General features: G+C 46.6%; 2 protein-coding genes across 2 annotated transcripts; both read right to left on the reverse strand.

Moving 5' to 3' along the window:
- Positions 1 to 312: 312 nt before the first annotated feature.
- Positions 313 to 1,909, reverse strand: BDV38DRAFT_142480 (phosphatidylserine decarboxylase family protein). The gene has a single exon (XM_032051462.1). The coding sequence runs from the start codon at positions 1,880 to 1,882 to the stop codon at positions 428 to 430; it is 1,455 nt and encodes a 484-aa protein (XP_031911349.1). The 5' UTR covers positions 1,883 to 1,909; the 3' UTR covers positions 313 to 427.
- Positions 1,910 to 7,940: 6,031 nt separating this feature from the next.
- BDV38DRAFT_285114 (uncharacterized protein) lies at positions 7,941 to 10,156 on the reverse strand (the record flags this gene model as incomplete). The annotated part of the gene is made up of 2 exons (XM_032060418.1): positions 7,941 to 8,463; positions 9,525 to 10,156. The coding sequence occupies 2 exons, from the start codon at positions 10,154 to 10,156 to the stop codon at positions 7,941 to 7,943; spliced, it is 1,155 nt and encodes a 384-aa protein (XP_031911350.1).
- Between the last annotated feature and the right edge of the window lie 2,694 nt (positions 10,157 to 12,850).

Genomic DNA, 12,850 nt, shown 5'->3' on the forward strand with positions numbered 1-12,850 from the left:
CCTACTGACATCTTTGAATTTCTTAGGCTACCGATTATGAACAAGCACTGAAGGGCATGAAGGATGGGAATACAGTGAAACCTGTTCTGGTGTGGGACCATTAGTGGCAGTATCCTATTCTGCATAATCGGGCTTCCTATGGGATGTCCTACGGCAGTGGAAAATATTTTGGTCCTGAACACTTGATAATGAGACATACATCTGTTGGTTTTGTTGTCTAAACAACCTTTTTAAGACTAAAGGACACCGGACATCAACAAGTCTCGTCATTCGGTCAATAGTTAGCATGAAGCTAAGACCCAAAGGAATGAATTGGTAGCTTTATTTCACCTGGACGGTGGCAGCAGAATACCTAAAGCTAGAAGCACAGTCACGTCTCCTAGACCTATGCCCCTGGGACAATTCAACCAAAGTGAAGCGGAGTACCTCAAGCGGTGAGTTTAGCCAATTCGCTGTTGACAGCCAAATTGGTTGTTGCGATCTCAGGGTACTGTGCCTTAGGAATGAATTCCAGCTTTTTGACAGCGTCACGCTGGAAAATAAGGCAGTGAGTAGATCCACCACTATGGAAAGCCCCAATGACATCTCCTTGCTTGATAGTCTTTCCTTCTGCTGTATTTTCGAACCAGTCACAGGTAGATACCTCGGACATTCCAACGGGCACAAAACCAACCAGCCCAATATTGGCACCGCCCTGAACATTAGTGTCAACGATGAGGACACCACGTGCCGCGATATGGGTGATATATCGCTGAGAGACGTCTGGACCAGCTGGGTCAGGACCGTTCGACCCTCCGAATCCGGCAGCAGCTGTTTCAGCAAAGTATGTTCCATCAATCAAGCTGCGATATTTGACCACGCCGGTAACTGGGGCATTCCAGCAGTGATAGGAGTCGGCACTCAGGAAGGCTTGATAGACGGAGCCGCCGACGAAGCTGTCAACGTAGGACGCGACCTTGTCGTCTTGAGTGGCTCCGAGCATATCGTAAAGTGAGTATGGGGTACCCTTGAGCCAGAAAGTGTTGCGGCGCGAGACATCGGTGTCGAACGATAGAGGGAATGATTCACAGGCGTTGACGACAGCCGCGTTAGCTACGGGGCGAACACCGTCCTTGAACTTGCGAGTAAAGAAATCATCCCAGCAAGCATAGTTGAAAAAGTTGGTTGTAGTGCCTTCAGCAGGATGCTGGAATATTTCCGAGAACTTCTTTGGCTTCTCCTTAGGGGTGGCCTCGTTCGCCTTGTCCTCCAGCTGTTTGATCGCCTGGGGGGAACTCCATCCAGCATCGATCAGAGCCTGGTTGCCACCCGTATTGCCTGCTCCGCCTGCTTTGGGGTCTTTGAGGAACTCATTCCACTTGTTCAAAATCTTCTTGAGACACTCATTGACTCTCGTATCCAAGAAGAATTGGCGTCCGCTTGGCGTACCCATGGGCCAGTCAACGATGATATTGAATGGAAACCCGATGAGACCGCTGGGAATGTTTGGGTTGTCTCTCAAAAAGTACTCGGGCACCTGAGTGAGGAGGGTATTGAAGAGGTATAGCATGGTATTGTAGTTTCGGACCTGCTTCTTGAGAGTGGTCGGGTCCCTATCATACGGCGCCTTTTCGGGGATTTCCTCAAACATGGAGTGGGCGAGCATGTAAAGGGAAGAGTTGTTCTCAATGAGCTTTCGAAACGTCTCAACTGGGTTTACCTCGTCATTCCGCAATCTTCGAGGGATTTCTGCTTTGGTTTTGTCCAGAAGGCTTGACAGCCAAGCTCGACGCAGTTCGACATTCTCAGGCATCCAATGCCCGTGGCCGTGAAGGGAACTTCCCGTGGCCGGGCCGCCTGGGTCCCGTTGGATGTAGGTAGGGATAATCCTGACTGACTGCATCGCTTCGAGGAATACTCTGGATCTGTGACTCAATGGTTCGGGGAATAAATGTTCAGTAGAAGATCTGTGTGGAATAGAACATTCAGTGTTATATCTGTGGCTGTTTAGGGGCTTTTATAGTCAAACCTCCTCACTAGACTAGACAAACTTGAATCACTTTCATCCTCTAGCCTCTCCAGTGAACCAAGATGTGGCCGATGACGTTGACCTTGCCCCGAAGATATGAGGGGTTTGCATGAAATCATATAATGATTGACGTGGCTCGAAGCCATATGCATATCTTGCACTCCATAACCGGACTTAAGGCAGGAGACCAATCCACGCGAAACCAGAGCGTGGTTCCGTGAGTTCCGAATCGTTGGGTTCTTTTCCGCATTCAGGTCTAGATGATCGAGACCATTGATCCTCGTCGAATCATGGCATAGCTTGGCGCCTTCAGTTAGGAGAGCTAGATTCACGAGTCTTCCACAAACCAGACTGCCAATACTGTATTACGTTGAGATGGGGCCTCTCCATTATCACTATCACCTTCATTCGACTTTTCATAGGATACCGGACAGCTCCGTGACCTGGGTAATCCCTACATATTTTAGCGCCCTAACGGCCAGCGGGTAGGGAACGGTAGCAATTCGGTCACAACTCTGACGGCACGGTTCGGGCCTTCGTCTGAAGATACGCATACAGGAATGGCCTTGCTTCATCTCTTCCCTTTATTATTACCGAATGGCGGCCTCTTCCCCACTCAGATGCATGCCACAGTTCAGCTGCGAATCAACTTTCAGGCATGGTACTTTTGTCATTGCTACCCAACTTGCAACATATTACAGGATTTAAACCCCTCAATATGCGAGACATGGACAGCTTTCACGAAACTCTATTATGCGACGCATCCCTCTGCCAAATGATATCAGGGTTGCTTCTGAGAGCTTTCAGCTCCTCAAACCATTGAAGGAGTGATCTGTTTCATGCATACCATCCTGCCAAGGAATGTTTGATTGGGCGCTATCATGCAGGTTTGAAAGGGTCTGCCACACCACCGGAATGCATGTAACCTGATTAGAGTCGACGTGATGACATGGTCCTTCATGGCTGCATTTTGTCGCATTTCAGCTCCGAGGAAACCAGTTCCGACTGCCAACATCTGGGGCAAGCCTTGCCTGAATACACCATTCATACTGGGTTGCGTGTGCCGACTTCCATTAGGCCCACGGCGCCTCTCTGATGCCCTTCATTCATTTGCATGGTTTTCTCAGGCTGGAATACGCGTGTTTCAGCGATCGTGAGGGGTACATGCATCTAATGTATCGAAGCCTCGCATATCAAATTGGAATGATCGACCACCACCGGAGCTGAAGGTATTTGTTAGCAATCAATATCTAGCTTCCACATATCGCGAAGACCGCCGTCTACCCCCCTCCTCTCCCCCATCACTCGACCGCACTTCGCAGGTTATTGGTTCATCTTGGCTAGTGACCTGCAAAGGATAAGCAAATGTTGCTGTCACTTTCACCTCGGCTAATGATACTGAAAGGAGGTTTCAGTTCGTCACTGATGTATACTGGGTTCGAAAGAACTTACGACGGCGACCGCAGCATTATGCGACATTACACTATGCAGATCTCTCTTTATTCATACCCTCTGCGAAAATGTTCTCCGATTTTCAGAAGCCCAAAAGGCTCGTACCGGTGCTAGCAATGGCTGCTTTTCTTCCAGGCTCTTCAGTCGGTAGCAGATGTGGGGCGTGGTAATTATGAAGCTTGTGATTGCTTTCTTTACTTGAATAATTTGCCTTGGAGAAGAAGTTGATGATCGAAATTTGCCCAAATGGCCATAGACAGTTGGTCCCGATATAAACGATACTGAAGGGGCCGAAAGACAATAATAAAAATACAAGTATCAAAATGAAGGGACAATATCTCAATATGAACCCAGGACAGTTACTATAAGGCACAGGGGTTATCGCTAGCCATAAATGTCATCTTCATGTGTGCACAGACCTATTCTACGTATCGTAACAGATCCACTTACGGATATGAACTGGAGCCTATCTTGACTTCCCCCTGAACGGGTTTGATATAGGAACCGACGGATTGAAAGAAGGGGCTTGGCGCTCCAGAGCCCATTGTCGAATCAAGCCAAAAGATCTCGGCATGTGTGTAGTGAAGCAACATGCGCCTTTAGGCTCTGCTCACTCTCTTGCCAGAGGAGCACATTATAGCCTGGCTTAGCCACTCAATGCAGTGGTCAACGTGGGGAGGTATGGAAATATCATGATTTGAATACATGTTAACACCCCATACGGTCAACCGGAGCAGATTCTGCCAGTACTGTTATCAAAGAGTCCCTGATGACAATTGCTGAGGGAGACAAGGAGGATCTCGATCAGTTGGAGAAGGGGTGGCTATGTAGAGATCATGAGGAAGGTAATTGAGAATTTGGATGGAATGTGAGGGAACGCAGAGACGTCCATAGAGCACTTCATTCCATTTGCACGGACCTTGAAAAGCTCCTATACAAGGTATCAGTGTTCTCAAGGTGCTTGACTGTAGTTTTATACCTGTGGCGATGTCCCAGCACATAGGTAATGTATTCAAGACTTAGAATATGTTACTAAGAAGGAATCGAAAAGTTTGAATAGAAAAAGTAAAGGGCTAAGGAAAATCGTTATATCGCCTGGGCTTGAATCCCTAAAAGACGGCCCGCAACGACTAAACACAACAGGAAGTATATCTCTGATACCATAAAATAATTCCACGACGATCAAAGGCTCCTCATACTAGATACCCCCGCCGCTGCGTACATATCCGTACCAGGCAGCTCACCTACTAACCCTGGAAACTTCTCTTTAATGGTTCGACTGAACATTTTGACCGGTGTTCTGCTTCGAGGAAGCACAGGATTCTGACGTTTTGTGTTCTTTCGCCGACAGACAAACCCGATATAGAGTCCTATAGCAAGTAGAAAGATGGCTCCGAAAGGGATACCGACAATCATCCCTATCTTCGATGATTCAGGAAGCATGGAGAAGGTGCAATGGCAAAGGCGATCTGCAGAGTCCGAAGGTGCCATAGTTGCGGTATGTTATGGCCAAGGTTCCTTGGACTTGAAGGGTAGTGTGCGGTGGATGTGAAAATTGCTTCTACCAACAATGGATTCTCGCTAACCAAGGTGTCAGCCTGCCTTCTTTGGCTTCTTTATGGCATTGGCTCGTTACCATTAAAGATAACTGCTGTTTTGCGGGTCTTGATATCGGCAACTTGGTAGACCGCTACCGTTGAGGCTCTTTCTCATTGCCAGGCTAGATATTTGAACCTTGACGACAACGTCCTGATATACAAAATATCGAAAGACAAGCCATTTTACTACAGGCAGAACATGCTGTATCTACTGTTGCCGCAGAATTTACCATTTATTTTTAGAGGTGCACAGCCGAATGGGATGCCATTGTTTCGGAATATGACACAACGGTCTAAATCCCGACTTCTTACTCCTAACCTCTCATGGCGCGTAATAAATGAAACACGTTAGATCATGGTCTTGCCGTAAGCGGTATATTTTGGATATTGCCTTGGTTCTTACATTAGATGAAACCCTAAGGGGTGGACGAAAGCGCTTTGTTGATGAGAAGTGTGTGCTATAAATATACAGTAGATGTAACACAGTCACCAATGAAATATACCCAAAATAACCGACTTCACAATATATGCTCTTTGTTTATGGTACATAATTGGATGATATATACACCCTTTTGTTCCCCTTTAGATAAATATTTTTCGTTCCCTGACCTTGAATCACATGGGGCATATTTACTCTCATTGGGGACAGCAAGCCGGACAAGGGGTGTTTGGCTGACGCTCAGGCCTTATTGTAGCAGCTTATTGATCTATAATTAGGTGGTAATTGAGAGGTAATAATAGAACTTCACGGGATTGGCAGTTCGATAAGAGGTCACTGAAATGTGCTCTTCCCTTCCGATATAGTCTTAAATCCACACAACTAATCCTTCACTAGTTTCGATTATGCCTTAGCATCTGGTTAAAAATAGATAAGCAATCTCTATATTCAGCGCCAGCCTGGCATGTGTCTTTGTTATTCATGACCCTAATTAATTCCGGTTGGCCTGATGAATGAAGACTATTAGCTAGCGTAATAGAGTCCACTGTTACTGATGTTCGCGCATTCGTATGATTAACCACTGATAGCCAGCCTTGGTATTCATATAGACGATAGTAATTTACCACATGAACGTTGGTGGAATTATTGAGGTAAAGGTTAGCTGCTCATGAATTAGGCTTATCTAGGTTAATCTAGCTGGGTAAACGCCGGAGCCTATGATACATGTCATGTCCCTAATGATGAGGAAGATAACGTATGAATGATGGACCTCTTCACATCTTTAATAGCCTCTTTAGTCACACCTTACTAGCCTACCTTATCCGATGCTTAGAAGGTCCTATAAAAGCTCCCGTAAATATATCGCTGACTACCAAACCGCCGGCCGTATACAATTGACTACATACTTCCAGTCTAATGGCACACGCATTCATACTAATACAGGGTATTCTATCTGCACCTCCCGGGACGCTCCACAAGAAGAAAATTCCCAGGAAGCCGTCCAAGGAAACACATATTGGGTATTTCACCCTAGACTAAGATAAGGACTGGGAATATTCGGGGTTGCGTAATTGTTATTCACTCTAAGCTGACTTTGGGTTCCGCTATTACCATTACGGTAGATATTCTGCTAGTCATGTCTTCAATTGCCCAAGACATAGTCACATCAATACAAGATGTGTTGGCTTCCGGCGCATTTCAATCCGAACTCCCCGAGGGTACGCGTGAGGGTATTGGGTGCACCATCTGGTCCATAAAACGCCTAGTAGTCAGGGAGCAAGCCAATACCGAAGGAGCCCCATATGTCTTGTCTTGCCTAGCATATTGTGATTGATGGAATGCTAACAACCTTTGGAACTCAACACCATCAACATTTAGACCTTCCGAACCCAGACTTGGGGTAGCCTTTGCTGCAGGCTGTCTTCCACAAACTGAGATAAATGTAATGACACAAGACCGTCAGAGTAGGTGGCAGACCCATCAGACCATGGATATTCCAATACCGCGATATAGTAACCGATTAGACGGTATTCTAACAGAAATAAGAAAAAGAGAAAGTGATTACTCCACCATCTTCCAATACCACCATGGGAACCGGATATTAAACTCAGAGGGTGCAGCCTAAAAGGTTTACTGATTGAATTGTCGCCTTGGTATCTCTACTTTGTTCTGGTGACTGTTATCAAATAGGAATGGATATGACAACACGACCGTACTATATATGCTGCTATTGGAGCTGTTCCCGGGCCTGGACCGCAGCCGCAGCTGTGGGTACAGACATTGAGTGGTTTAGCTGGAAACTAAACTCATGGGGCGGAGCAGTGATGCTGGGATAGTACCACTACCCCTGTCAAGAGAGGTGACAGGCGTTGGTTCACGGAAACAGAGCAGTAAGAGTAACTAGACGCCGGGAAATCGTAGTCTCAAAGTAAGCCTGTTTAATCCCAAAAACCAGTCATGCCAACTTAACAGTTGAGGTTAAAAATACCATTAAGGTTCTTATTATCGTACTCTTGGATCTTTCAAAAGCCAAATATTTACAGGCTGATGTGGTATTTAGGACCTTAACATATACTATGGCGCAGTGTTTATTGTTGGATTAGGTTGCCACTTTCATATAAAGTTCAGGATTCGCCTACATTCATCTCGTTATAACTAGGTAACTGGCTATTAGTTCGTTCGCGCCACCGCGGACTAGGCCACTGAACTATTTATTTCCAATCTCCCATAGTAGGTGCTTCCAAAGCTTCAAGAACTAATCACATTATAAGGAAAACTCATGACCAACTTTTGTGGGAGTTTTTCGCTTGATAAAAGGAACGATGAGGACAGCTATCCGTTGCACTCTGAGAATTTCCCGGCACTCCATCATGTTCAGTTGGAAGGCTTCCCCGGGAAACTACGGTATACAGGTTTACTGACACCGTAGTTGTTGGGTAAAGGTTCATGCTTTGCCTGTAGACCCGAAACCACAATCCAAGTACCCAAGCTCGTAATGCGGAATCTCATATTCCATATTCGAGGGTGGGCTCGTGGAGTGGAAATCAGCTTCCCTCATAGGCGGCAGAGCCAAACCAGGCCAGGACACATATGTTGCATCTACATACTCCGGTCCCATGAGGCCAATTCGGGCGGCGTCGCGGCATCCGACATGAGACTTGGTTAACCAGTTGACTGTTTCTATCATGCAGCTTCTGAGAAACGCCTTTCCTTCCTGCTCGCTTGCTCTCTGCGAGAGGTAGGACGGGCCTGGGATACGTATGATCGCGGTATCGCCAGCGTCACTATCTGCCCCAAACTGCTTCTCCTCTGGAACATCTGAGAGGTAGAGGACGAAGTTCGACAAGACCGAGTTCTCCAAGCAGTATTTTGAAGTGTCTTTGAAGGTGGTAAAGAAGCAGACATAGCATATATATAGTGATTGGTTATCCGTGACCGACGTGCAATGGGCATAGGGGATGGAGGAACTGTATGCTGCATAATGTTATCTTAGCTTTATTGGCTTCTGGTTTTACCTGTTCATCTGAGGTTGTGATATTCGGTACTGGTGGAGCTCTCGGTTGAGGCTTGGGGACCTACTGATATGACAGACTAAGCAGTGAAAGGCTGCTTTGTTCGCCTCCGGAACAAGGCTAACCGTTATCCCTCGAAGTACGGTACCCGGCCTCCTAGACCTGCATAAATCGAAGTGCAGATTGTGGTGGCCGTGCTGCAGACACTGGGAACAGAAGGTGGCACGTCCTCCGTTCGCCATACATCCTTCGCAAATAAGGAACTCACCTCCCTGGGCCTGAATTTCATGACAAATAGAGCAAACAATCAGTGGCCGCCTACAGGCCCGATCCATTTGCCTGGATCGTATGAGTTGGTGTGGTGTCCATTTATCATTGTACTCTAATCTGCACTGGGGGCACTCTCGGTCCTCGTCCGATAGAATACATGGGAGGCAGCGGCGGGAGGAACCATCTGGACAGACAAACTGGGCATCATCATAGGATTGCACGTCTAGAATACGTTAGCACCCGATTCCCCGGTTTATCTATGTACATGTTAGGCGTGAATGATAATACTCACTTGAAACACTTTTACACTCCTGGCTCATGCACGTCCAATGATTCATGTCTTCGGTGGCAACCTTATTGATAAAGGTAAGGCGCCAGCCACTTGTGGGGCTGTCTACTTGGTCTTCCTTAAGTTGGCAACTTTCACAATATGTAACTGCTCCAAGTACTATCTCCGGAACGCCCCTAAACAACCAGATGCATTCATCCCAGTCAAAGGCTGCTCGGAACGTCAGCTGTGTCTCATAATATGACCTCATGTAAACTAGCTTCAGACAAATTCCACGTATCTGTGAACTGGAGCAGTTAAGCGCGTGTGGGGGCCATACCTCGTTCGCATCGATCACAGCGTCCGCAAGTTGGGCTTATCCTAGAGACTGCATCAGGAAGGGGTAGGTGGCGAGATGATGTGAGGTCCAACGTGCCTGCAAATCCCCCCTTGCTCCTTGACTGCACTACCGGCATACTTGAGCGAATGCATGACATGCGGGATAATCAAGCCCTGATGCACCTTAACAGCCTTCGCAGCAGCGTCATCCATCATCTTAAGCATTCCTTTGCGCATTCTATGGTACCCAAATCCCATGGATATCGCCTGTCCAATCATAGGTTGAATGTGAACAGCCTCAACACCAACGTCCACGGCTGTGTCTCGCAGGAGCTCTGTGACAGTTAACCTACCTATTGTAACGGCCATGGCCTTGGCTATCTTGTCTTTGGAGTTGTGGGCCTCCTGGAATGACCTTTGGTATTCCTGTAGCTTATCTATATCGCCTAAGCCAAAGGCATTGAGGGTGATATTTGCGAAGTCAGTTCCCAGCTCATGTACTGCCCAGGGCCGGAGGAATGGAATACTGCCACAAAGCGTAGCTGCAATCTTGTTACCAGTATACTCACTGCTGCCATGTAGATACTGTTTTCTCTGATCAATGAGAGAGATGCAGTCAGTGTTAAGATACTCGAGAAGGGCATCCTGAACATCGGGTGTTCCCAGAGGAATTCCTGCGAGCTTCGCGACAGCTCGTTTCCTATAAAGTGTAGTCCATTCATCTACGGAGTTAATGTCCTCAAGGTCGGCGCTATCAGGATTGACTTGCATATTGTCGTCAAAAAGTCGAGTATACCAGGAGGAACGTTTCTAAAACAAGATTGTGGACACCTAAGAGTGGAAGATGTGATCCAAGTGAACGCTATATACATCTATACTATACTGGAATGGACAATCAGACTATTTATCGATCAACGACTCACTCAATGCAACTCGCCGAGGAGTAGAGCCATAAGACAATGTGACCCTAAGAGACTTGGGATGCTTATAGTGCTTACAAGTCTCGATTCATCCAGACCTAGGCTGGACACCACAACGAATGGTGACTAGGTTTGGAAAGATGTATTGTAAAGCATGAAAAGTCCTAGCCTACTGTCCTCGGCGTATAGCTGTAGGTAGGAGTTCGCAGGTCACCCCACTTGTCTTGGCAGTGCCGGACCCCCAAGGTTGATATCGGTCCATCTTTAGATCCCTAGATAGGATGGGGAGGTTGTGTCAGGTGACCTGTAACCAGGGTTATATGCTATATCAAAGCCACGGTTCCCGCCTATACCAACCTGCTCGTTCTTTCCTGACCGCACAGCTTTATCCGGTCCTTTTCATTATAAGACCCTTCTTGAACGCCGTATTACTCTCAACGGCTCCTTTAACACTTGCAACAATAACATTACAATCAGCCAACGTAACAGCATCAAGGTTGTATCCCAATTTTTGCCATCGGTGAAGGTTAATGGTTTACTGATTTCATAGTACTCAGATTAGCCGGATACCAAAAGATCAAGCAAGTCACGAAATGACCACAGGCAGAGGTCGATTCGATACGGATTTGGTCACCAAAGAGGGGAAGGAAACAACTTCCGATTCGGCAGGTAATATTTTCGACCTCAAAGGAAACAACATCCCTAAGACTGAGACTGTTACCAAGCCTCCAGATCCACCCAAGTTTGCGGGTGGTGATAATGACAACACTGATTATAATGGAGATATTTATGACGGAGATGCTAGTAGCGCAGATGTTTGTGACGAAGGTGGTGAGGACGGAATAGTGAATAGTGTGGTGGACTTCTTTGGGTCCTTTTTCTCTTGACAATATTAACTACCAAGAGGAGAGGAAACTCCGAATCAAACCATTTGGAAGTGTGGATGTTGATTATGGGAGAGCCTTTCACAAAACAATGTTATACGTGACGAGAGACACGCGGACTGAAATGGGTCTATCTAACAGACTGTGAAAAGAGAGGAACGCAAGAGTATGTCATCATACAAAGGACAAAAAGTTAGCGATCGTGAGAATAATAGCAGGGATCCACAAGGTTCGTATGGCAGGAGTCTGTAGTACATCATTAAAATAATTATGCGCCGTTCAAATATTTCAGAAGCTATGCATTATTGGCATGTTGACTAGAGGCCGCATGCTTGATTAGACCTAATTCTGTTTGAATTGGTGTCCTACAACATTCTTCATTTCAGTCATGCCTTCCAGGATATCTCCTAACACCCGTGTGGCAGAGGTGTAGAAAGCGAGAGGGTAGAAGAAGAGGAGCAATACTGTTGGAGTAGATCACAATCGTTCCTTGTCGGGGTTCAGCACTTGCCTAGACTCAATCTTCTCGTTTTGACTAACTTATTCCACGACCCAGCGGCGCACCTCACGGCCTTGGTTCAAAGATCGTCGGATGACACCCCCACGACCACCTACAGGATAGCATTAAGGCGACGTATGATGGATCACTTCCTGGATCCTCAATAGTAGTATATTGCGTGATGAGTACCGCAGCTACGTAGGCAGCTAGATATAATGGTTGCGTGACCACCAGTCCTATTGTGACCCATTATCAAGGACTAGGCCTGGCTATAGCTATATGGTGACGAGATTGATTTCCAAATTTAGCAATAGTCTTTGTGGCCTCTGGTCGAGGCCTGCTTAGTAGCTCTATGGTGACGATATTGCCATCGAAAGCTAACAACAGTCTTTCTGCTATCGTGTTGTATATAATCTGCCAAATTTCTGGGAGACAATTGGGTGTAGTATAAGGAAGTGCCTACTTTCTTCTAAGGTAACTACATCGATTATACCAATTTGTCAATAATAATATGGCAGTAGACCCTTCATCTATCTGCATCGATAGCCTTGGGTCCTTCGATTCATGGGTCAAAGCTTACAGAATACTTGCAGCCTCGGAGCTGGCCGGTATAAACACTGGCACATCCGATGTCCAGGCCGTGCTCCTTGAAAGGCTTAACACTGCATGTGACTTACTTGTCAACCAGAAAAAGGTAGCGCTACACAATAGCGATGAGTATATCTCTAATAAGATTGGAGCAACCCTGGCCAGCGGTATCCCTGGTGTCGGGGCCTGGATGAAGTGGGAGCTGGGCCAGGACTTTGCAAAGTCTACACTGGAAGCCTTCGGCTTAGGTGAGCTGGACAGGATGCAAGAATATAAAAAGTCAGTCCAGGATTTTCAACACGTTTATAACCCCAAGACAGAGATGGCCTGCAGAATAGCATTAAATGCGGCTGTGATGACGTGGAAGGAGATTGTGCAGGACACGGCTGTGGAAAGTGGCACTGAGATAGCTCATGTTGGACCTGGCGTTGGGCAGGTTATCTGTATGGGACTTGGGTATCACCAAATGCGCAATAAAATGCTCAAAATCATGGATGCTGCCGCTGAAAAGGCGATTATGTTGCATCAGGGCTTGATCATTCCAAATATCGTCCATTCGCTCGAATGTGGCAGC

The sequence above is a fragment of the Aspergillus pseudotamarii genome (assembly GCF_009193445.1).
Source record: "Aspergillus pseudotamarii strain CBS 117625 unplaced genomic scaffold BDV38scaffold_45, whole genome shotgun sequence".
Classification (NCBI taxonomy): Eukaryota; Fungi; Ascomycota; class Eurotiomycetes; order Eurotiales; family Aspergillaceae; genus Aspergillus; species Aspergillus pseudotamarii.

Excerpts from the sequence above, each read along its gene's own strand:
- BDV38DRAFT_142480 (XM_032051462.1), bottom strand. The coding sequence starts at position 1,882 with ATGCAGTCAGTCAGGATTATCCCTACCTACATCCAACGGGACCCAGGC.